Source organism: Vipera berus (assembly GCF_964194415.1).
Source record: "Vipera berus genome assembly, chromosome: W".
Taxonomy (NCBI): Eukaryota; Metazoa; Chordata; class Lepidosauria; order Squamata; family Viperidae; genus Vipera; species Vipera berus.
Window position 1 is genome coordinate 24,822,280 of NC_138210.1, and position 24,837 is coordinate 24,847,116.

Genomic DNA, 24,837 nt, shown 5'->3' on the forward strand with positions numbered 1-24,837 from the left:
GCCCTAGGTATTTCAGTCCCAGCATTTTGCATGGCACCTGCAAGCGGAGGTACTTGGTTGATAAATATACCATGTCCCACACCTGAAAAGGTTTTTGGAGAGTCCTTTTCTTGTCTGCCTGCACCTTTGCAGCCTCCTCCACTTGTACTAAGACCCTCTTCACGTCCCCCCAACCCCCCCTAATGTGGGCTATCCAGTCCTGGGGCTGACAGGGGGAGGGGTCTCACTGTGAACACTCAGGGATCGGGATGAAGTCCAGACCATGTACCACCTGGAAGGGGGTAAAACCGGTACTGCTGTGCACTGCATTATTGTATGCCACTTCTGCGAATGGTAGCATGTCAGCCCAGTTGTTCTGCTGATAGGAGACGTAGCACCGTAGATATCGCTCCACCATCGCGTTGGCCCGTTCTGCTGCTCCGTTGGTACTGAGGTGGTACGCCGAGCTGAGTCCCTGAGATGACCCGATGGAACGGATGAACTCACGCCAGAAGCGGGCTGTAAATTGCACCCCCTGATCCGAGATTATCCACCGGGGCACCCTGTGCAGGTGGTATACCTGCACGATGAACATCTTAGCAAGTTTCCACGCAGACGGTAACCCCTTACATCGTACAAAATGGGCCTGCTTGGAGAAAAGGTTGACTACCGTCCAGATCACCATGTAACCACAGCTCTCTGGCAGTTCCATAACAAAGTCCATCGCTATCTCCTCCCATGGTTGGGTTGGATCCATCACTTTCTGTAGCAGCCCTGGTGGCCTCCTGGTACGAGGCTTTGCAGTGGCACACACAGGGCAGCCCCGTACGTAGGCTTCAATATCCGTCTTCATCTGGGGCCACCAGAATTGGCATCTTGCTAGGTGCAGGGTCTTGAGGAATCCGAAGTGTCCTGCCTGCTTTACATCATGGCATCTTTGCAATGCCCTTATCCTCATTGCCTGTGGGACATATAACTTATCACCCTTCCACGCCAGTCCATCCCTTTTTGTTAGCAGGGCTTGTTGGTCCTGCAGGCAGGGATCGTCCTGGGTGGCCTTCTGCAGTTCCTGGACCAGGTCGCTGGCTGGGTGGCGTGCAACCACTTGTGCCACCGCTTGCCTGAAGGGAGGCATAATAAACAAGGCACGGTTCACATATCCAGCTTGGTGGGCTCTGGGGGAGGGGATGCCATGAGCAGCATGAAAGTCAATGTTACTTGCACAATGCTGCCCAGCCCCCAGCCTGCCTGGTTTTGGCAGGCAGCGGGGTGCTCTCCTCACAGTGCGCAGAAGCTGAGCCGGGTGGCATGAATCTAAAGAGAAGCGCAATGCTGCCCAGCCCCTAGCCTGCCCGAAGTAGGCAGGGCCATGTGCTGGCCACTTCCAGGCAATGGTGCATTTCGTCATTCCTCACAAAGGGTGATACCTCCCCAGTGTGGGCCCAGGGGGCGGGATTGACGTGGAAGGGGCTGGTACCTCGATGTTTCCAGACGGCCTTGTGAAGTAAGACTGAATGCGTTTCAGCATAGATGGCCACCATGAAATTGTACATTGGCTCCCGGCCAGCCTGGGCTAGGGCCAAGGCAGTGGGGGCCGTTTCCTCACTGTTTCCAGGATGGGTTCACGGGCCACATGAAACCACTTCGTGGGCCTCATCTGGGCCCCAGGCCTTGTGTTTGACATGTCTGCTCTAAAGTACATACCAGGAAGAAAAAACTTCCTAGCTGATGCACTATCGGGATTGCCCCAGTACAAAAGTGAACGAGAAGAAGTTAACAAGGCAATTATCTCCAGTCCACAAACTGTGGCCGAACTCACACCTCACAGGACCCCTAATCCTGATGACCCCGGGATAAAGAAAATAAAACGAGAACTCCTCACCGATCAATGGTTCAAAGACAATCAGACATCCCTAACACGTAGGGATGGTCTGGCTTACAAGGGGGGGAAATTGTAATTGCCTGAAGCTCTCCATCTTACCGCTTTCAAACACAGCCATGATGTCAAACAGGCTGGACACTATGGATATCTAAAAACTCTACATCTCATTCGCCGGCAATTTTGGTGGCCAGGATTAAAACGAGACATGGAAAACTATGTCAGGAGCAGTACTGTATGTGCCACCATGAAAAGAATCCCAGGGAAAACCCCTGGGTTACTGCAAACGGTGGCCGACCCTTCTCAACCATGGGAAGAAATAACTATGGACTTTATTGTAGACCTACCTGACAGTAGAGGAAATACTGTCATCTGGACTGTGATAGACCTGTTTTCAAAACAGGCTCATTTTATCGCCTGCAAAGGACTCCCATCAGCCCAACGCCTGACTATGTTGTTCCTAAAACATATCTACCAGCTACATGGTGCCCCTAAGTGAATAATTTCAGACAGAGGGGTGCAGTGCACAGTGAAATTTTGGAGGAATTTTCTTAAATTAATTGGATCATCTCAAGGCCTATCAACTGCTTTTCACCCGGCTACTAATGGAGCCACAGAATCCGCCAATAGAATGGTGGAACAGTATCTTAGATGCTACGTTTCTTACCAACAAACAAACTGGACTGACCTCCTCCCTTTCGCAGAGGTGGCTTATAATAATTCAGGACACAGCAGCACCGGGTACACTCCTTTCCGGGTAGCCACAGGGAAAGAATTCAACCCCATACCGGAATACCCTCAGTTACCCTCCGCTTCCCAGACACTTGATCAATGTGTGAGGGGTTGGGGAGAAGTTTGGAAAAACACAGAGATGGCCTTAAAAAAGACTTTTGAGACCTATAAAAAGCAGGCTGGTAAAAAGAGAGCTCCCCAAAGGACATTCCAAGTTGGGGGAAAGGTTTATTTGTGGACCAAATACTTACGCCTTAAACTACCCAACAAGAAATTAGGACTGAAATTCTTGGGGCCTTTCCCCATTGTGAAAATCATTAACCCGGTCACAGTAGAATTGAAACTCCCCAGTCCTTTGGGGAAAATTCACCCGGTTTTCCATTGTAGCTTACTGAAACCTTTTCGGGCCTCCACTTTAAGACCTCCCCCTAAGAAGGCACCCGGACCCCTTGTAGTAGCAAGTCAGACCCATTATTTATTTATTTATTTATTTATTTATTTATTTATTTATTTATTTATTTATTTATTTATTTATTTATTTATTTATTTGGATTTATATACCGCCCCTCTCCGAAGGACTCGGGGCAGTGTACAGGGCAATTAAAACTATAAACAACACATAATGTATAAAAATTAAAATGAGATTAAATTAAATAGCCCTAAACAATAAAGACATACTAAAATTTAAAGTTTTTAAAATTTAAAATCTAAAATCCCAAACCCTCAGTCCAGGCCGGCAAGCTCAAATAGCCAAGTCTTCAGGTCGTGGCGAAAGGAGCGAAGGTCGGGAGCCATCTGAAGCTCAACAGGGAGCTGGTTCCAGAGGGCAGGCGCGCCCACAGAGAATGCTCTCCCCCTGGGGGCCGCCAGTCGACATTCCCTGACCGACGGCACCCTGAGGAGGCCCTCTCTGTGAGAGCGCACAGGGCGATGGGAAGTTAACGCCGGCAAAAGGTACTCCCGTAAATAACCCGGACCCATGCCATTATGAAGTGAAACGTATTCTTGACTCTAGAATCTTTTAGGGAAAATTGCAGTACGTAGTACAATGGAAGGGATACCCATTATCTGAAGCCACTTGGGTGAAATCTATCGATGTGAAAGCTGACAGACTTATCAAAAGGTTTTATGAGAAACACCCCAACAAACCAATAGCCAGCTTCTAGTTTGTGTTTTTTGTTTACAGAATCTGTCCTTTTTGTAAGGGGGGGCGGATGTCAATGCTGCTAACATCAGAGGTTCTTGCTTTGACAAAAGATGAAGAAGCAGCTATTTCATATTTAAAACTTGTATGTTACTTTTAGAGGTAGAATCAGTTGATGCTGGGGAGAGGAGGAAGAATGTCTCTTAAGGCTGTTTTGAAATAAGAGAAGATAAGAATTTGGCGGGTTGTCTAACAGAAGGGAAAACTGACTCTTCAAACTAATTGTAGAATGTGATTAATGACAGCAATGAAAGGAGAATTGTGTTTAATATTATTGTCCTAAGGGGAGGGGAATTCAGATTCCAGCTTCCAGCAAGCATTGCCGATATTATAGGGCTCTAATAAAAGACTTTTAAGGTAAATAATGCCTCAGAGTCCTTTGAAGAGCTCATCCGTCGGAAACTTGACAAAAGTGGATGTCAATGCTGCAAACATTGACATGTTTTTGCACTGACAATATAAGAGACAGCCTTTTGTTTAAACTGCTTCGCTTTGAATCACAGAAGGGAGGGAAATGTCAAACGGCTATTTTGAGAAGATAAGAAATAGCCGCGCACAGAAAGGGAAGTGAAACTTCATATGTAAAACTAATTGAATAATGTGATTAATGATGTGTAAATAAGGGTGTGAATTGTGTATGATATGATGGGCTTAGGGGAGGAGATTTCAGATTCTGGCATCCATCCATGAGTGCTGATGCTGCGTTTCATTATTAAGACTTTTTAGATAAAAAATGCCTGAATTTTGTTTGAACTGTCTCATTAATCGGAACCATGACATCATGCCAGAATCTACTTTCTTTCAAAGGGGAGTCCTGAGCCCCCACCGCTGTCTCCGGTAAGAGAGATAAGCTGGCAAAGATTCAGGGAAGAATCCTCAGGATGGAAAGAGAAAGACTGGCTGCTGGCGAAACTTCTGAAGACCGAGTAATAGATAGCTTGCTGTGGGAAGATGAGTTTGGGCAGATCTCCAACCCTCAGCAGCTAAGTGTGCGTATCTGGTCATCAGGCTGGAACCACTCCAGTGGAGACTACAGAGGCCAGACTACGCTGGTAGAGGCCCCAGAAGCAGAATGGTGGAGAGATTCCAGGCCATCTGCTACTGAGAATTTGGGTGAGTGGAACATCCTGTCTGCAGACCAGACAGCCTGCCAGCCCCAGGAGTCCCCTGCCAATCCCTCCAGACCCACAGGGACAGAGGACCCCAGTTTGGGGCCTCTGCAGCAATGGGAGGTTGGGGAACCCCCACAAGTGAAAGGCCAACAACCTCTGAGCTTGCCACAGCTAATAGAGGCCTTGCAACAGCTGGGGGTGGTGCCGAAGCCTGGAGATCAGAAGCTGGTGGGAGGAAAACAACAGCAAGGGTGGCAGCAGCAGGGCCCGAACATGCAACCCCTGAACATACAGCAGGAACAGTGGGGCCAGCAGCAGTGGGGGCCCTGGCAGCCATTAAATCTGCAGCCAGGATGGGGCCAGCAGCAACTGGAGACACAACAACAGCAGTGGGGGCCCCAGCAACCAATGATGAGCCCACCCTTCAGAGCAAGCTTCGATGGGGACCCAGAGAAACTGATTTTCTTCCTCAACCAAGTACGCTCTCACTTGAATCGCTGGACCTATCTCTACCTGGGCCCAGGTGCTATGGTCGATGTGCTTGCATCCACCCTAGAAGGAGAAGAATCCGAATGGTTGGAACAATTTATAATGAGCAAGCACCTGACTTGGAGGACCCCCTCCTTTTCCTCCTAGGGCTGAGGGAAAGATTTGAGGACCCATCCATTGCCCTCAAAGCAGAAGAGCAAATCCACAAGATAAAACAAGCTGGCTGGCCTGCCCTGGAGTACGTGCGGGAGTTTCGAAAGATGGCCGGTCGGATAGAGAGATGGCCTGAGCAATCCATAATTCATCTTTTTAGAGAAGGGTTAGACGACCACCTTTCTCAGGCATGTATCTACCGAGCTGTGCCTGACCAGTTGCATGAATGGTACCAGGCAGTGGTGAAATTAGATGTTCAGCTCGCCCGCTATAAGAAGCCTCTCCTACCTGAAGCCGAGCCGAGGTCAGAATAACCTGCAGCACAACTCACACTTCGCAGAACCCCTAAACCCGATGACCTGGGAGTAAAGAAGGTAAAAAGAGAGCTCCTTACCGATCAATGGTTCAATGATAATCAAACCTCCCTAACATGCAGGGATGGTTTGGCATACATGGGGAGAAAATTGTATCTACCTGAAACCCTCCGTCTCAATGCTCTCAGACACAGCCATGCTGTAAAACAGGTTGGACACTTCGGATATTTAAAAACTCTACACCTCATCCGCTGGCAATTTTGGTGGCCGGGGCTAAAACGAGATATGGAAAACTATGTCAAGAGTTCTACCATATGTGCCACCATGAAAATAATTCCAGGGAAAACCCCTGGGCTACTGCAGTCGGTAGCAGACCCTTCCCAACCATGGGAAGAAATAGCTATGGACTGTTCTGTACCAGCCTGCTACCGGCCCTGCAGAAAAGGCAACCCCTTTATAAACGGCAAGAGGCTGGAATGACGTCTGCCAAATTTATTACTACAAAAAACAAACAAGACACGAACCAAGATTCAGGAGCTTTGAAACACTATCTGAGCGGTTGCTTTCAGCAAACCAGCCCTCCCCAAACATTCCCTTTATAAAGAGTTCAGGGCGTGGCCTCTCTCTGCCTCCTTCCGAGAAGCCCCGCAGCCTTCCTCGGTTTACTCCTACTTGACTGCCTCCTGCGTCGGGCGTCCTTGAACAGGGCCAGCTGTGGGTCATCTTCATCCACACTGTCAGGCTCACACAGCTGGGTCTCCATGGTGACCAAGTGGGAGGGGCCTGCCTGAGGGCTATCATCAGCAAGATCTTCAACCCCCTCAGCAAGGTCTTCAACACCCCCCTCCTCCTCTGATTCGTCTGACCCAACTGCCGAACCCACAGGCTGACCCTGAATCACAACATGGACTTTATTGTAGACCTACCCAACAGTAGAGGAAATACTGTCATCTGGACCATGATAGATCTGTTTTTGAAGCAGGCTCCCTTTATCGCCTGCAAAGGACTCCCATCTGCACAACGACTGATTAAATTGTTCCTGAAACATATCTACCGACTGCATGGTGCCCCTAAGCGAATAATTTCAGATAGAGGAGTATAGTTCACAGCGAAAGTTTGGAGGAATTTCCTTCAATTAATTGGATCATCCCAAGGCTTATCATCTGCTTTTCATCCAGCTACCAATGGGGCTGCAGAATTCCCTATTAAAATGGTGGACCAATACCTCAGATGCTATGTATCCTACCAACAGACAAACTGGACTGACCTCCTCCCTTTCGCCAAGGTGGCCTACAATAATTCTGTTCATAGCAGCACTGGCTACACACCTTTCAGGGTAGCCACAGGAAAAGAGTTCAGCCTGATGCCTGACTACCCTCAGGTGCCCTCCGCTTCCCAGACACTTTATCAGTGGGTGAGAGGGTGGGAAGAGGTTTGGAGAAACACGAAAACGGTGTTAAAAAAGACTTCTGAGACTTATTAAAAACAAGCTGATAAAAAGAGGGCTCCCCAAAGAACATTCCAAGTGGGGGAAAAGGTTTATCTGTCAACTAAATATTTACATCTCAAATTACCCAGGAAGAAATTGGGACCTTTCCCAATTGTGAGAATCATCAACCCGGTCACAGTAAAATTGAAACTCCCCAGACTTTGAGGGAAAATTCACCCGGTTTTCCATTGTAGCTTACTGAAACCTTTTCGGGCCTCCACTTTAAGACCTCCCCCTAAGTAGGTACCTGGACCCCTCGTAATAGCGGGTCAGACCCATTATGAAGTGAAACGTATTCTTGACTCTTTGAATCTTTAAGGGAAAATTGCAGTACCTGGTACAATGGAAGGGATACCCATTGTCTGAAGCCAATTGGCTGAAATCTAGTGATGTAAAAGCTGACAGACTTATCAAAAAGTTTTATGAGAAACACCCCAACAAACCAAAAGCCAGCTCCTAACTTGTGTTCGTTTACATTACAGGATCTGTCCTTTTTGTAAGGGGGGCCGGATGTCAATGATGCAAACATTGACATGTTTTTGCACTGACAATATAAGAGACAGCCTTTTGTTTAAACTGCTTCACTTTGAATCACAGAAGGGAGGGAAATGTCAAACGGCTATTTTGAGAAGATAAGAAATAGCCGTGCACAGAAAGGGAAGTTAAACTTCATATGTAAAACTAATTGGATAATGTGATTAATGACATGTAAATAAGGGTGGGAATTGTGTATGATACGATGGGCTTAGGGGTGGAGATTTCAGATTCTGGCATCCATCCATGAGTGCCGCTGCTGCATTTCATTAAGACTTTTTAGATTAAACAAATGCCTGAATTTTGTTTGAACTGTCTCATTAATCAGAACCATGACAGTGAAACCAAGTCTGAATAGACACGTAACAATCCCCAATACAAAGTTAAGATATCCCACCCCTAAAGCTATGTAAGCTACTACATTCCCCAATACAACTTCTTGGAGGTCTTTTCACAAAACACCCAGCCTGCAGTCCCAGGAGCACCCGATGACCTTGGTTCCCACAGGAGAAAGTCTGTTTAGTCTAGCGAAGCACCTGGTAAATCCGCCTCCCTCTGCTATGTGTCAACTGAAAATGAGTAGGGAAAATGGCTGCAGCCACGCTCATTTTCAAAGTTGACAGCTCCTCTCCAGAAAGAAAGAGTCTCCCGCAGGGGAAGCAAAAATCAGGTTAAGTATCCCCTCAGGGCTTGTGAGGGTATTTATCATGTGTCAACCAAAAATGAGTGGGGAAAATGGCTGCAGCCACACTCATTTTCAAAGTTGACACAGTTCCTGGACAGCATATCCTTGGAGGCCTAGAGCTTCAGCTGCTGCTAGTGAACGCCAGGTTGGTCAATAATAAGGCTCCCCTTAGTCAAGATCTTATTGCGGACAGGGGAAGTGGAGTTGCAGTGGTCATCAGAGTCTCTTTGGCCTTCAGAGGCCTTACTCCCCAGGTTTCTAGTTATGAGACCGTTTCTGAAGCTGGAATCATGTGATCAGTTGGGATTGTTGCTAGTATACCAGCCTCCCTGCTGTGTGGCAACCTCCCTGCCTGAGCTGCTGGAGGCCATCTCAGGGCTGGCAGTGGAGTTTCTCAGACTTATGGTTCTGGGAGACTTCAACCTGCCATCCTTGTGTTCGGCCTTGGAAGCAGCCCAGGAGTTCATGACCATCATGGTGGCCATAGGCCTATCCAAAATCATAACGGGTCAAACTCAGGACAGTAGTCACACACCCAATATGATTTTCTTGTCAGAGCAATGGCAAAGTGACTTGGTAGGGGATTTGAGATTATCTCCCTTGTAATGGTTAGATCACGCCCTGGTGTCCCTGAGACTCTCTGCCCCTTCACAGGGAGGCCAGACCCATTCAGTTGGTCTGCCCCCAGCAACTGATGGACCCTAATGGGTTCGAGAGGGAACTGGGGGATATCCAAGGGGTTTTGGTTCATGACCCTGTCGAAGCCTTTGGAACAACCTGGAACCTAAGGGCAGCCAAGGCTCGTGCCTGTGCAGCCTCACTTGGCCCACCATTCCCGACTCTCCCTGTGGTTCATGGAGAAGCTGCAGGTTGTGAAAAGGGTTAAGAGTCACCTAGAAGATTATACACCAGTGAAGTTTAACATTATCTCCTTTTCCACGTCATAATGACAGGACCAAAGTAGACCTGAACCAGAACGCTTCTGATAGGTGTTATTTTCGGAATCTACTTGAGGTTCTCTTCATTATCTCATAGATTTATCCTGCTTAGAAGCCCATGGACCTTTAAATTACTAAACATCCTTATCCCCAGTTGATGCAAGAGAATTTCAAAAATTCTAGGGTTGAAAAAAGAGTTTGCAGGGAATCGGAGGCAACATGCTTTATATATCAGCTGTTAGGAAGTGACAACGAAAAAGGTTGGCATTTTCCTGGCCATATATGTAAGCTTCTAAAATGCATTTGTTTGGCCACTCTATGAACACCAAATACTAGATCAGTTTAACCAATCGCAACCTCATTTAACAGGTCACTTCTTATGGATTCTCTTTCCTTGCTATTAATTTGCATTTCTCTTCTTTGTCAGTTATGACTGTATGTGCATAACCTTACAAAAAAACAACCTTGGCATAATGCCATATGTGCATTAATAGATAAATTGCATGCCTTAGCCATAAAGGTATGTCCTATCCAGCCTTGTTAACAGAAGGACATTATGAATTAGGCTACTAAACTGTTAATTGTACTTTTGGATCCTGCTTGGTTAAGTTACTTTTGTACTGGTCTTGAACCGTAATAAATTTATCTATCTATCTATCATCTACCATAACCAGTGGGGGAAATTGTAAGTTAACATATTTGGAAGACAATAGATTGCAAAATATTGCATTTCTTGATTGCTTTATCATAATGCAACATTGATCATACTTTCTATTGTTCTGCAAACAAATGAGTATGTAGCAGTCTCTGGGCAACTGTGAGAGTTTTCTGTGGATTGAGCTAAGTAACCATATTAGAAGTTAAAAAAGTCTCTCCCTTCCTATAAAGCCTTGTTTTACTAAGCCTTCATATGATATGCTTGTTTGAAGGTTGACATGCATAACTGTTAACTTCCTCAAGGTCAGAAAAGTTCAATAAACAAAGCAAATAGAGTATTTCACTATTTTTTTTATTTTACTAATAAAATGTACATACCACTTTTTTCCCTTCCTTGAAATGGATTGCTCAATGCAGCTTGCAACAAATAAAAACATAGAGCACTGCTAGAGGAAAACGAAGGATGACTCCAACCGGACACAACTTAGAGCCACTATTAAGGCCCACCTTGTGGTGCTAAGAGCAGCAAAACAGCATTATTTCTCCACCCTTATTGCATCTTCAGAGTGTTGCCTGGTAACCCTGTTCTAGATTACCTGATTCTTCCTAGGATGGGGGCTCGGGTGACCATTTTCAAGGCCATGCAGACAATGCTATTGTAAGATCTTGGCATTAATGATCTGTCCCAAAAATATGTACACTCTGCACAGAATGATTTCCAGAGCTTGGGGCAGGAACTTAGCAGGATAGGCCAGTGGTGGCGAACCTATGGCACGTGTGCCAGAGACGGCACTCAGAGCCCTCTCTGTGGGCATGCATGCCGTTGCCCCAGCCCCGCCTCCCCCCGCAGCCCCCTCCTCACCAGCAGCCCCCTGGAAGAGAGTCACCCTGGGTGCGGCCTGCGCACAGCAGTGCAGCCAAGGACATGGCAGCCGGGCAGCGGGTACAAGACTCCGCCCTCATGGACCATCGTGCTCAGATGATGATGTGGGCAGAGGGCAAAGCCGCCATGGCGCTGCTGGGCTGCCTGGGTGACCTGTGGTGGGCCATGGAGGTGGTGGGTGTCCCTGTGGGTGAGCAGGGTGGGGCGGGGCAGGGGAAAGGGTGGGGTGAAGAGTGGGAGCAGGGGGCAGGGACGGGTTTTGGGCACTCGGTCTCTAAAAGGTTCGTCATCACTGGGATAGGCTGTAGGCTTACTTTTTCAGAGGTTTTACCAGTGTATAAGGAACAAAATGGAAAAGGCCAGCATATATTGGAGTTCAATGTGTGGCTAAAAGAGTGGTGTAAAGGGGAAGGCTTTGGTTGCATTAGCCATGATGTCTGCAGCTGGTCCAATTAAAAACTGTACAAAAGAGATGGTTTGCATCCATCCAAGAAAGGGACTGAGTTACTTGGCAATAAATTCACAGATTTTCTGGAGAAATATTTAAAGTGAACAACAAGGACAGTGAGTTAATTGATACAGAACATCCCTGTCGGTCTGCCTGTCTGCTGGTCTGCTGTTTGCTGTCCGTTTGCTGTCTGCTCTTCTCGGCTGTTCCCGGTGGTGCCGTCTGCGGCGTCTTCGGGCCGTTCCCGGGCCGTTTGCGGCCGGTGTCGGCGTTTTCGTGCTGTTTTGGGCCGTTTCGGGCCGCTTTCAGCGGTGGCGTCTTCGGGCCGTTTTCGGCGGCGGCAGGGACGCTCGCGGGTCGTCTTCGGTGGCGGCGGTGTTTTCGGGCCGTTTTCGTCGTCGTCGTCTTCGGGCCGTGTTCGGGCCGCTTTCGGCGGTCGGTGGTGGCGTTTTCCGGGCCTTTCGGCATGTTTCGCCGGCGGTGGTGGCGTTTTTTGAGCTGTTTTCAGGCTGGCGGTGGCAGCGGTGTCTTCGGCGACAGCGGCAGCGGCGTTTGCAGCGGCGGCGTCTTCTTGGCAGCGGCAGCGGTTCTGGCAGCGGTTCTGGCGACGGTGTGGCCCTCTGTTTGCTCCGGTTCCTCATCTGCTCCTTCTGTTTTGGGAGGCCTGGCATCCTCGGCGACCTGGAAGAGCCTAGAGAACCCGGAGGTGCCGCACTTTGGGAGGCCGCTCTCTGGAAGACCCCAACCAGTGGATTGGGGGCCTATGGAGCTGCGGCCGGGAACAACGCCTGGAATGGTGGTGCGGCGGAGGGTCTGTGGTGGCAATTGGAGTGGCTGGCCATTAGCAGACAGGAGTTTACCATTCTATGGCCTATCCAGTTTTTTGCCCCGGATATATACATCTGCCTGCTTGACAAACTCTCCTGCCTGCCTCCCTCTCCCCATAGGACTCAGATGGACCTGGGTACAAGCCACGGTGAGAGAGTGGCTTGGACTTACATCTGCAGCCCCATAGAGGTGAGAGCTCTATGGGGTATGCCCTACCCAGAGTGTATATTCTGGACCACCCCCGGGAACAGAGTTGCGACCCGTTGTGAGAGGATGGGGGTTGGCCTGTTCTGGGGGTTCACCCAGCTTGAGTGGCAGTGAAGCTGGGTGATGGTCCAGATACCCGTTTATCCTCTGATTTGATCCTCCTAACTGAATTATTAATTATGGGACTGCCTCTCCTGGATTTTCTCGGACACTCATGCATCTTTGTTACACCAGCACGGACTTGTTCGCCCTCAGGGGTGCCCCCCTCTCCTGGGTGCGACCCGCCTTTCTTTCCACCTCCAACCTCGATGAAGGGCCCGATTATTGGGACCCTGAGAGATGGCTGGGCAGGGGCAGGGGCCTCCTGTATAAATTTAATAAGAGGCCCCTGGTTAATTTTTTAGTAAAATTTTTTGTGGGGTTAGGGAGGGGGGCGGGAGTGTGTTATGGTTGTTTGGAAATGGGGGGTGGTCCATCAACCGTTGCTCAGGCCAGGTCCGGGATTGATCGCGTGGGGGGAGAGCGGGGGTCAGTCGCCTCCGGGGCTCTGGAGCGGGTCGTGGGACTACCAATTCCCACGACGCTGGGGAATGGTAGCAGGTGTACGAACAGAGGGCCGCATCGATACCGGGGAGGGCATCTCCGCTATTTACAAGCGGTGAGGCACTCCGACCCTCTGCTTCTTCCCCGAGGTCCCGGGAGCGAGGATGTGCAGCCACCTGAGCTCCGGCTGGTGTACCTGAATGCCAGGTCCGTTGTTAATAAGGCTCCCCTTATCCGGGATTTAGTTGAGGGTGAGCATGCGGACCTGGCTTGCATCACGGAGACTTGGTTGGGCCCAGAGGGTGGTGGTCCTTTGGTTGATCTTTGCCCACCAGGTTTCCGGGTGCTACACCGGCCTCGGGCTCAAGGTAGGGGCGGGGGAGTGGCGGTAGTTATTAGGGAGACCTTGTGTCCGCGGGAGACCACCGTTCCCCAGATAGTCGGGTGTGAGTCTCTTTTTGAGATGTGGTCCTGGGGCGCAGTTGGGCTTGCTGCTGGTGTACCTTTCGCCTAGTCGCGCAGCGGCAGCCCTGCCTGAGCTACTCGACATCCTCTCGGGGTTGGTGATTGAGTTCCCCAAACTTATAGTTTTGGGTGACTTCAATCTACCATCCCTAGGAGGATCATCTGAGTTAGCTCGGGAGTTCATGGCTTCCATGAGGGCCATGGACCTGACGCAAGTAATTCTTGGACCGACTCATGTGGGAGGCCACACCCTTGACTTGGTTTTCTTATCTGGACGGTGGTTAGATGATCTTGGTGGGGGCTCCCCAATTGTTATGCCCCTGTCATGGACCGATCATCATCTCCTGTGGCTGGTCTTCCATTTTGCCACCCCCCGCCGTGGGTGTATGGAGCCAACTAGATGGTACCGCCCCAGGTGCTTAATGGATCCTGATAGGTTCCAGGCAGCGCTGGGGTCCCCACCTGCCTCCGTTGCTCACAACTCGGCGGATGCCTTAGTGGAAGCCTGGGAAAGGGCAGCCACGGAGGCACTTGACCGAGTGGTACCCTTGCGGCCCCTGACCCGGCGCAGATCCCAGCGAGCTCCATGGTTCTCCGTGGAGCTTCAGGAGATGAAGCGTCGGAGACGGGGCCTAGAGAGCTGTTGTAGGTCCAGCCGATCCGAATCCGACCGATTGCAACTAAGAACCTATATTAGGTCTTATCTCGCAGCGATAAGGGCGGCGAGGTCTAATTACTTCTCTGCCCTTATCGCGTCCACAGATAACCGCCTGGCCGCCCTGTTTAGGGTGACCCGCTCCCTCCTTAATCAGGAGGTGAGGGAGAAACCCTTGCAGGGTCGTGCCGAGGAGGTTAGTCAACATCTGTCGGACAAAATCACTCGGATTCGGACCGGTCTGGACTCCAACTGGGCAGAGTCTGACGATCAGGACACGGGCGGTCTTGTTAATGTTATCTGGGAGGAGTTTGATTCTGTGACCCTGGAGGAAGTGGACAGGATTATGGGGAGGTTGAGCTCCACCACATGTTTATTGGACCCGTGCCCTTCCTAGCTGGTTTATGCAGGCCGGGAGGGGACACGAGGCTGGTTCCAGGCGGTTATATCTGCCTCTTTGAGTGAGGGTAGTTTCCCCGCCATCTTGAGACCTCTCCTCAAGAAGCCTGCCTTGGACCCAGCTGTGTTAAATAACTTTCGTCCGGTCTCCAACCTTCGCTTCCTTGCGAAGGTTGTTGAGAGTGTGGTGGCGCATCAGCTCCCTCTGGTCCTGGATGAAGAGGATTATCTAGACCCGTGCCAATCGGGTTTCAGGCCTGGGTACAGCACGGAGACGGCATTGGTCGCTCTGGTGAATGATCTCTGGAGGGCCCGGGACAGGGGACATTCCTCTCAGCGGCTTTCGATACCATCGACCATGGTATCCTGCTGCGGCGTCTCAGGGGATTGGGAGTGGGAGGCACAGTTCTTCAGTGGTTCTCCTCCTATCTCCTGGGACGTTTGCAGTCGGTGTTGGCAGTGGGGCAGAGGTGGACCTCGAGGTCTCTCGTTTGTGGAGTTCCTCAGGGGTCGGTCCTCTCGCCTCTCCTATTCAACATCTACATGAAACCGCTGGGTGAGATCATTCGTGGTTTTGGAGTTGGGTATCATCAGTATGCTGATGATACCCAGCTTTTCATTTTGACCCCAAACCACCCCAGTGATGCCCTCGACGTGATGTCCCGTTGCCTGGAAGCAGTTCGGGTCTGGATGGGGAGGAACAGACTTCAACTCAACCCCGACAAGACTGAGTGGCTGTGCATACCGGCATCCCGGGATATTCAGAATATTCCACCTCTTTCCATGGGGGGTGAGCTTTTACCCCCCGTAGATAGGGCTCGCAACTTCTCCTAGATTCGCGGCTTACTTTGGAAGACCATATAGTGGCTGTGACTAGGGGGGCCTTCGCCCAGGTTCGCCTGGTGCGCCAGTTGCGGCCCTATCTAGACCGGGATGCCCTGTGTACGGTCACTCATGCGCTCGTGACCTCTCGTCTGGACTACTGCAACGCTCTCTACATGGGGCTTCCCTTGAAGACCACTCGGAGGCTCCAACTGGTACAGAATGCAGCCGCGAGAGTTGTCTTGGGAGTTTCCTGATACTCCCATGTTACACCTCTGCTCCGCGAGCTGCATTGGCTACCAGTTGTCTTCCGAGTGAGATTCAAGGTTTTGGTAATGGTTTTCAAGGCCCTACATGGCATGGGTCCGAAGTACCTCGGGGATCACCTGCTGCCGGCGTCAACTTCCCTCTGCCCTGTGCGTTCCCACAGAGAGGGCCTCCTCAGGGTGCCACCGGTCAGAGAATGTCGTCTGGTGGCCCCCAGGGGAGGGCCTTCTCTGTGGGCGCACTGGACTTATGGAATCAGTTGCTGGTTGAGCTCCGGACGGCGCCTGACCTTCGCTCCTTCCGACGCGATCTGAAGACCTATTTATTTGAACAAGCCGTCCTGGCCTGATGGGGGATGTGTTGGGGTTTTTATTGCGGGTTTTTTATATTATTATTTATTGTTTTAGCTCGGGCTTCTATTTAATTCTCTTTTAACTTTTGTACTTTGTATTTTATATGTGCCCTGTTCACCGCCCTGAGTCCTTCGGGAGAAGGGCGGTATACAAATATAATAAACTTAAACTTAAACTTAAAAGAGGAGGTGGAGTTGCTCTCTATATAAGAAATAACTACATCTCTACAGAAATAGAGCACAATAATGATGAAAACTGTTTTGAATGCATTTGGGTCAATATAAAAGGGGGAAAATGACATTGCCATAGGTGTATACTATAGGCCACCCAACCAACCAGATAAATAGATGAAGTTTTTGCTAGTCAGTTAACTAAGGTATGTAGGAAGCACATCACAACAGCAATGGGGGACTTTAATTACCCTGACATCAACTTGGAAACAAACTCTTCACCAAGTGGAAGATCAAACAGATTCCTGTCAAACCTAGCAGACAACTTTCTCTCCCAAAAAGTAGAGAAGGGAACTAGGGATCAGCCAAAGTAGAGAAGGGAACTAGGGGATCAGCCATATTGGACTTAATTCTCACTAACAGAGATGAAATTATAGAAGCCACAGGAACCTTGGGGGGAAGTGATCATGCAATATTGGAATTCAACATTATGGAAGCACAAGCAATAGAACACAGTCAAACTAGAGTCTTGGACTTTAAGAAAGCTAATTTCAATAAACTTAGAGACAGCTTGGGAAGGATTCCATGGATGAGCATCCTAAAGGGGAAAACAACTCAAGAAGCTTGGGAAATTTTGAAAAGTGAGATTATAAAAGCCTAAAGGTAAAGGTTCCCCCGCACATGGGTGCTAGTTGTTTCCAACTCTAGGGGCTGGTGCTCATCTCCGTTTCAAAGCCGAAGAGCCAGCGCTTGTCCGAGGAAGTCTCCGTGGTCATGTGGCCAGCATGACTAGATGCCAAAGGCGTACGGAACACTGTTACCTTCCCACCGTAGTGTTCCCTATTTTTCTACTTGCATTTTTATGTGCTTTCGAACTGCTAGGTTGGCAGAAGCTGGTACGAGTAACAGGTGCTCACTGTGTTACGTGGCACTCGGGATTCGACCCGCCAAACTGCCGACCATCTGATCGACAAACTCAGCGTCTTAACCCACTGAGCCACCGCGTCCCTTATAAAAGCCTAGTCTAGCACAATACCAGTGAAGAAGAAAAACAGCTCTCAAAATAAACCAGCATGGCTGCATAAAGAGTCTCAACATCCTTTTTACCATGTAAAACATCCTTTTTTACATGGATGTAAAAAAGATGTTGAGACTCTAAAAAGAGTACAGAGAAGAGCAACAAAGATGATTAAGGGACTGGAGGCTAAAACATATGAGGAATTGGGTATGTCTAGTTTAATGAAGAGAAGGACTAGGAGTGACATGATAGCAGTGTTCCACTATCTCAGGGGTTGCCACAAAGAAGAAGGAGTCAAGCTATTCTCCAAAGCACCTGAAGGCAGGACAAGAAGCAATGGATGGAAACTAATGAAAGAGAGAAGCAACCTAGTTCTGGTTTTGATGTTGCAGTAGAACAAACGCAGGAAGATGTGGCTCCGTCTTTCATGTTCGATTTCACCCTGCTGGGGGACCTTGGAAAGGGTCGAAAGTTGCCCCGTAGAGGCGACAAGCAAGGAGGGGACCCTCGTTGATCATGGAGGGGTGGCAGCTTTCCCGTTTGATCCAAGGAAGCCCTCCAAACCGGCAGGGGAAAGACTGGCTACATTCGCGTAGCCAGTCCTAACCTGCTGACAACGGAAGACAATAAGCACCAACAAGCAACATTACAGCAACATGGATGAAACTGGGTGAGACCTGATCCTCTCTTTATGATTTTAAGATCTCTTCCTGAAAAACTGCCCAAAGCACTTTCTGCCTCATTCCCTTGTGGAAAATGGAGAAAACTACAAGACTAAGACTATATATATTATTGTTTTTTTACATATCACCATTAATATTTGGTAAACAGTGTGTTGTCTAGGTTTCTATTTACAAATAATAACATTTAATTTTTATAGTTCCATATTCCACATAGTAATTTTCCTTGATTTTTTCTTCTTCCAATAATATTCTCTTTTATCAACCTTAAATTAGAACATTTCTTGGTAATATTTTGAAAAATAACAAATGTCTACGAACATCCTCCACTTCATTATTAAGCTTGTTTTCTAATTAATCATCTAGATCACCTTGTCATAGATCCTGTTTTAGAGTTCTCATTTAAATTTATTTTCCCCACAATATTCAAAAGAAAGCATTTTTACTTGTTAAAATTTTCTTAGAGTTAATTACACTTATATATTAAAATCTTTTTCCTCATATGAACCATCCCAACACTTACATTTTTCATATCTTGGAATAGAAAGAAGAAAGGACAAGAATAATATACTATCTAAAAAAGCATATCCCTCTTAAACTAAATACCCTAATAATCAATGTTTCATTTTAAAAAAAACATATTCAAATCTTCAAAATCCATTATATTTAAATATTTAATACATTTCCCTCATATAAATCTTCCCACACATTTTTATATTTCTCATATCATAGGCAAAAAAATACTGTATTGCTTAAGAAGTCTATCCCTCCTAAGCTGAGATTCATTTGTATTCAAAATTTTATTTCTTTAACCGTATTCAAACAAGTGTTTAATCTTTAAAGATTCCATCAAACGAATCCCATCATCTAATTTCTTAATTCTGGCTTTAGCCCTTTTTTTTACCAAACATTTTTCCTAGTCAGTATGTTCTGTTGAATCCCAAGATCTTCCCATGGTTTTGCAAATGTTGTTGTCAGAACAAAAGCTAAGTCAAAGAGTTTTTGTGAAAATATTCCTCAGAGATCTTTTTCTTTCTTTCTCTCTTGGTTTCTCCCATCACCTTTTTTCTCGAATTCTTGAATTCTTGACCTATAGGTTGTCATTTCCGTGTCCAGTATTTCCTGGAAGCTTTTGTCCATCTGAATCCTTCCATTATTAAATTCCATCTCAAAGTTTCTTTCCACTAGTTTATATTCAGTTGTCTGCTTTATATGATCTCTCTCCTTTTTTGTTTTCTGATCCTTCATTTGTTGTGATGTTAAATTAAGAATGCATTCATTTAAATTTTCAAATTCATTTTTAATTTCCTCATGGTTTGAAATTAATGTCATTTGTATTTGTTGTAACAGAACATACATTTCCTCCTGGAAAGTATTTATTTTTTCTTCATATATTCTTTCTGCAGACCTCTGATGCCCCATAATGCCCAAAAATGTGATGATTATGGCATACAGCTCATGAAAAGCCCAAATCCACAATCTCAGAAAATTAGAATATTGTGAAAAGGTGCAATATTCTAGGCTCAAAGTGTCCCACTCTTAATCAGCTAATTAAGCCATAACACCTGCAAAGGGTTCCTGAGCCTTTAAATGGTCTCTCAGTCTGGTTCAGTAGGAATCACAATCATGGGGAAGACTGCTGACCTGACAGTTGTGCAGAAAACCATCATTGACACCCTCCATAAGGAGGGAAAGCCTCAAAAGGTAATTGGATGTTCCCCAAGTGCTGTATCAAAGCACATTAATAGAAAGTTATGTGGAAGGGAAAAGTGTGGAAGGAAAAGGTGCACAAGCAGCAGGGATGACCGCAGCCTGGAGAGGATTGTCAGGAAAAGGCCATTCAAAAGTGTTGGGGACTTTTACAAGGAGTGGACTGAGGCTGGAGTCAGTGCATCAAGAGCCACCACACACAGACGGATCCTGGACATGGGCTTCAAATGTCGTATTCCTCTTGTCAAGCCGCTCCTGAACAACAAACAATGTCAGAAGCGTCTTACCTGGGCTAAAGAAAAACAGACCTGGTCTGTTGCTCAGTGGTCCAAAGTCCTCTTTTCTGATGAGAGCAACTTTTGCATCTCATTTGGAAAGCAAGGACCCAGAGTCTGGAGGAAGAATGGAGAGGCACACACTGCAAGATCCTTGAAGTCCAGTGTGAAGTTTCCACAGACTGTGTTGATTTGGGGAGCCATGTCATCTGCTGGTGTTGGTCCACTGTGCTTCATTAAGTCCAGGGTCAACACAGCCATGTACCAGGAGATTTTGGAGCACTTCATGCTTCCTTCCGCAGACGAGCTTTATGGGGATGCTGACTTCATTTTCCAGCAGAACTTGGCATCTGCCCACACTGCCAAAAGCACCAAAACCTGGTTCAATGACCGTGGGATTACTGTGCTTGATTGGCCAGCAAACTCGCCTGACCTGAACCCCATAGAGAATCTATGGGGCATTGCCAAGAGAAAGATGAGAGACATGAGACCGAACAATGCAGAAGAGCTGAAGGCCGCTATTGAAGCATCCTGGTCTTCCATAACACCTCAGCAGTGCCACAGGCTGATAGCTTCCATGCCACACCGCATTGAGGCAGTAATTGCTGCAAAAGGGGCCCAAACCAAGTACTGAGTACGTATGCATGCTTATACTTTTCAGAGGTCTAATATTGTTCTGTGTACACTCCTTGTTTTATTGATTGCATGTAATATTCTAATTTTCTGAGATTGTGGATTTGGGGTTTTCATGAGTTGTACACCATAATCATCACAATTATGACAAATCACGGCTTGAACTATCTTGCTTTGCATGTAATGAGTCTATTTCATATATTAGTTTCCCCTTTTAAGTTGCATTACTGAAATAAATGAACTTTTGCACGATATTCTAATTTTTTGAGTTTCACCTGTAGAGATAATCCACGATGTTTTCTTTTCTTTTGTTACAGCTGTTCTTTCTTTGGTTAAAGCTTTGAAGGTCACAATAACAAGTTTTTTTCTGGGCTGTATATTTAAGGCAGTATTTCCATCGACCACTAGATGTCAGCACCAGTCCATATTTCAATTTTCAAAACAAATAAGCCATTTATCTCTGTCAATAATCTTTTTCCAGGAAACTCTTAATAAATTCCATCGATTTCACCTTTTCCAAGTTTAAATCTTATATTAATTTTATTTCTGTGTATTTTTATTCCCAATAAATTTAATTCACCACTTCCGTTTAGAGGAGGGTGGAGCAAAGATACACACCCCCTCACTTTCAGAGGATTTTTACTTCTGGGGTTTTTTCTTTTTTTCAGGAAATCAGTCAGGTAGAAGATAGAGAATCAATATTCTTACCCAGTTCAATCATGCAGTTTATGATTGCTTAGTTTAGTGCTTTTTGGCTTCTGCTGCATGTAGCTTGGGCTAGAGTGACTCATGAATGATGCTAGCCTTTCTTCTGTTGATTTCTGGAGAGTTTTCCCCAGATGTCCAGATCGACCGCTGTCTCTCCAGGCTCGGCTGGGCTTCCTTCCTTCTTTGCCACCTCTCCAGGGTGGGTTTTGGCCCATTTAGGGTCCCCAAACAGAGAGAAATCAGCCATAGGGCGCGGAGCCCCGTGATCCCTCAGCTGCTGCGCTAACTGCACAAAACCGGAAGCCCCCGGATTTATATTATAAAGTGCTTTTAAGACATTTTTTTTAAAGAGAGACTTGAAAAGTGTGCAATATAAGTTTTGGATTTAAAAAACAAACAAACTAGAAAACTGCATCAATGATGTGTAGTGGTGAATTTATGACACTACAACTTATTATGCCTAAAAGAAACCTGGCTCGAAGCCCAGATTTAGATAAGCTTTTACCTTTGAAGATTGCAGCTGAGAAAGAAAAGGCTTGGGGGCTGCTTATCTGTGTGGCAGAGACAATAAACTATTCTAAAATTGGCCTGTCTGAACTACGAATACAAATACTGACTTTCAGAACTGTATTGTGGAACTATTTTCCTGTAGAAGAAATATACACTATTGCCTGATATGATGGAACATTTTGGATTATAAATCTTTACAGACAAACAACTTTTAATGGTTCTTTCTTCTCCCTGGACAGAAAGGATATATTTCTCATTGGACAGAAAAATTAGAATTTTACTTATATTTGCTTAGGGGAGGTTTAAGAAAGGATTGATAAATTAGTTGGATAATCTGGAGCTCCAATAATAATTAACTGAAACTTCCTAAGTTTTCAAACAGATTTTTATAAAGGCCATTTACAAAAAATAAAATGGATGTTCCATATTTAGCTCTAAATGGTAAAAAACCATCCTTAATGTCTGTCTCTAGAAGCCTCAGTTTGACATACCACCAAGAAAATACCGATGAATCACAGGAAGAAATTCTCTCCATGTTGAAATACAAGAAACAATTGCCTTAGCTCATGATGAGATTAAAAATAACACAAAAGAGATAAAAGAACAATTTTCTAATTTAAATCTACAAACCCAGAAAATAACCACAGAGAAGGAACTAGCAAAGTACCCAAAGGAAAAAACTAATCACCAGACTCAGACAAATGAAGACTTAGAAGACATAACGATAATATTGGAAATGGAAAAGACATATTATCAACCAAGATTTCAGAGCATACTGGAGGATAAGGAAGGAAAACTGATGGAATGGAAGATAGAGCTGTTACCAGAACTGTGGGGAATTGGAGAAGGAGGGAGGCTGTTTAATGAATATAATTTACTTTAACTAAATTGTTTCTTTTGCTACAAATAATATGCACAAAAATAGAGGAAGAATTATTTGATGATCCAAATCCACTGAGTTGGAAAGTTAGTTGGCAAAGGAAGAAAGCTAGAGTAAGACTGAAGAAAACAGAAGCTTTGACGTATTAGAGGGGATATTATTATCAATTTGATGTTTGAATATGGTTAAGAATAGATTGGTAGAAATAGAAATATTATAACTAGATAGATAAGATTGGTAATCAGAATATCGTATTTGGGCATGAAAAGGGAAGTAAGAAAATGCTAAGAATTTTGAATAAGGGAAGCTTTTGGTTACCCAAATATAACTTGTTTTGAAACTATAAATGATTGGAATATTTTGCATATGAATGGCAAATTAAAACTGAAAAAAAGCGAAAATAGGATACTGACTGAATAAATGGATATTGAGTGCAAATGCAATTAAGATATGTTTTGGTTAGAAAAGATATTTTAAACTGATATCATTGATATTATTAGAAAACTGTAATAAATGCTGATATTCAACTGTATATGTATTAATAATAATAAGAATTGTATTTGCTTAATGTGGAAAAATGTTTATTATCAGAAGAAGAGAGGAGGTATTGGATGGTGTAATATTGGTTTTAGTTTGAAGAAGCTTATACAGTATGTACCACGGAATTATTAATGGACCCAGTCAACACGTCTATTAAGCACTTGTTTGTAAAAATAGAAAATTAACAAAATATTTATATTAAAAAAAAGATAGAGAAGCAACCTAGAACTAAGGAGAAATTTCCTGACAGAACAATTAATCAATGAAACAACCTGCCTCCAGAAGTTGTGAATGTTCCAACACTGGAAGTTTTTAAGAGACTGGACAACCATTTGACTGAAATGGTATAGGCCCCAAGCCATAGACAGTTGGGGAAGAAGCAAAGAGCTTTGGCAGCGCTGCTGAACAGCTGATTGCCAACAACGTGTGCGATCTTTGTGAGATTATTCTTTATTTCTCTTCCCTATACACTTTTAAAATATAAGTCCCTGAATTGGACAATTTTTAAAAGTAAAAACCCCAGGAAGACTCAGGAAGAAGACAGTTAAAAGCGTCGAGAATTCTGAAATGGGGAAACATAATTAAGGAATATAAAAAATATGCAGAAAAGATTTGACACTGATTGGAAAAAAAATTTTGGCTAAATTTTGATTTGGGAAGATTTTTTTACTTTATTGTGAAAGCATACTTTAAATAAAGTTTTATTACTAGATAGAGATATTACAATCAATGAGGACATCTAGTGGTGAAGGAAGATACTACAATAATACAGAAAGAATCAGAAGAGTGATGACCTTGAAACAACACCTGTGGTAAACAAAGAACATTCTGTGACTACAAAAAAAACAAAGTTTTTTTTATAACTACATCTTTTAACTCTAGACATAACTATTATAAAAACTATTTGAGACAGAGGGTTTTTTCTTACATCTTTGAACTGACAGAAATATCTGGATTAGACTTGTGCAGTTGGTTCTTTTTTAATGTTGGATTATAGCTTAAAGCAGTTGGCCCTTTTTAAAACTTGGATTATAGCCTAAAGCAGTTGGCTCTCTTTTAAACCTGGATTATAACCTAAAGCAGTTGGCTCCTTTTTAAACTTGGATTATAGCCTAAAACGTTTAGCTCTTTTTACAGTTGGATTATAGCCTAAAGTAGTGGGACTTTTTCTAAAACTGGATTATAGCCTAAAGCAGTTGGCTTGTTTTTTTGTTTTGTTTTTTTCTTTCTTTTCTTTTTTTCTTTTCTCCCTGTGGATTTACAAAACTTGCTTGCTTGAACAATGAGCACACCAAATCCTACTAAAATTACAAAAAAAAACTGCTTCTGCACCCTCTTCTGGAACATGTAGTCCACTAAGTCAGGGATCTATTGAAGTAATGTTACAATGAGAGAAGGCAAACAATTTCCAAAAAGAGATGCACGCAACTCTACAACTAATGCAAGAAATGATGCAGAAGAATCATCAAGAAACAAAAAGCAATTTTGATAAGCCTAATTAACAAATGCTTGGTATAAAGACACAATTTGAGGCGCATCAACAAATGATTCTTAAAAATGAACAAAGAATTCAGAAGGAGGAAGATCAATCAGAAGAGACTGGGGGAAAAATTGAAGCACTAATAACAGAGAATGAAAGATTAGAACAAGCAAATCAAAACTTAGAAGGGGAGGTTGC

General features: G+C 45.4%; 1 protein-coding gene across 2 annotated transcripts in view; it reads left to right on the forward strand.

Moving 5' to 3' along the window:
• Positions 1-24,049, forward strand: part of LOC308676213 (dnaJ homolog subfamily B member 6-like) — a 216,584-nt gene extending 192,535 nt beyond the window's left edge. The window contains exon 9 of one of the 2 annotated variants that reach the window (XM_081342000.1): positions 23,871-24,049. In XM_081342000.1, coding sequence (XP_081198126.1) covers positions 23,871-23,902 — 32 coding nt within the window. In that variant the 3' untranslated portion in view covers positions 23,903-24,049. Of the gene's footprint in view, positions 1-19,309; positions 19,433-23,870 lie in introns of those variants that run through there. The other variant, XM_081342001.1, reaches the window with a different exon arrangement.
• Positions 24,050-24,837: the final 788 nt, after the last annotated feature.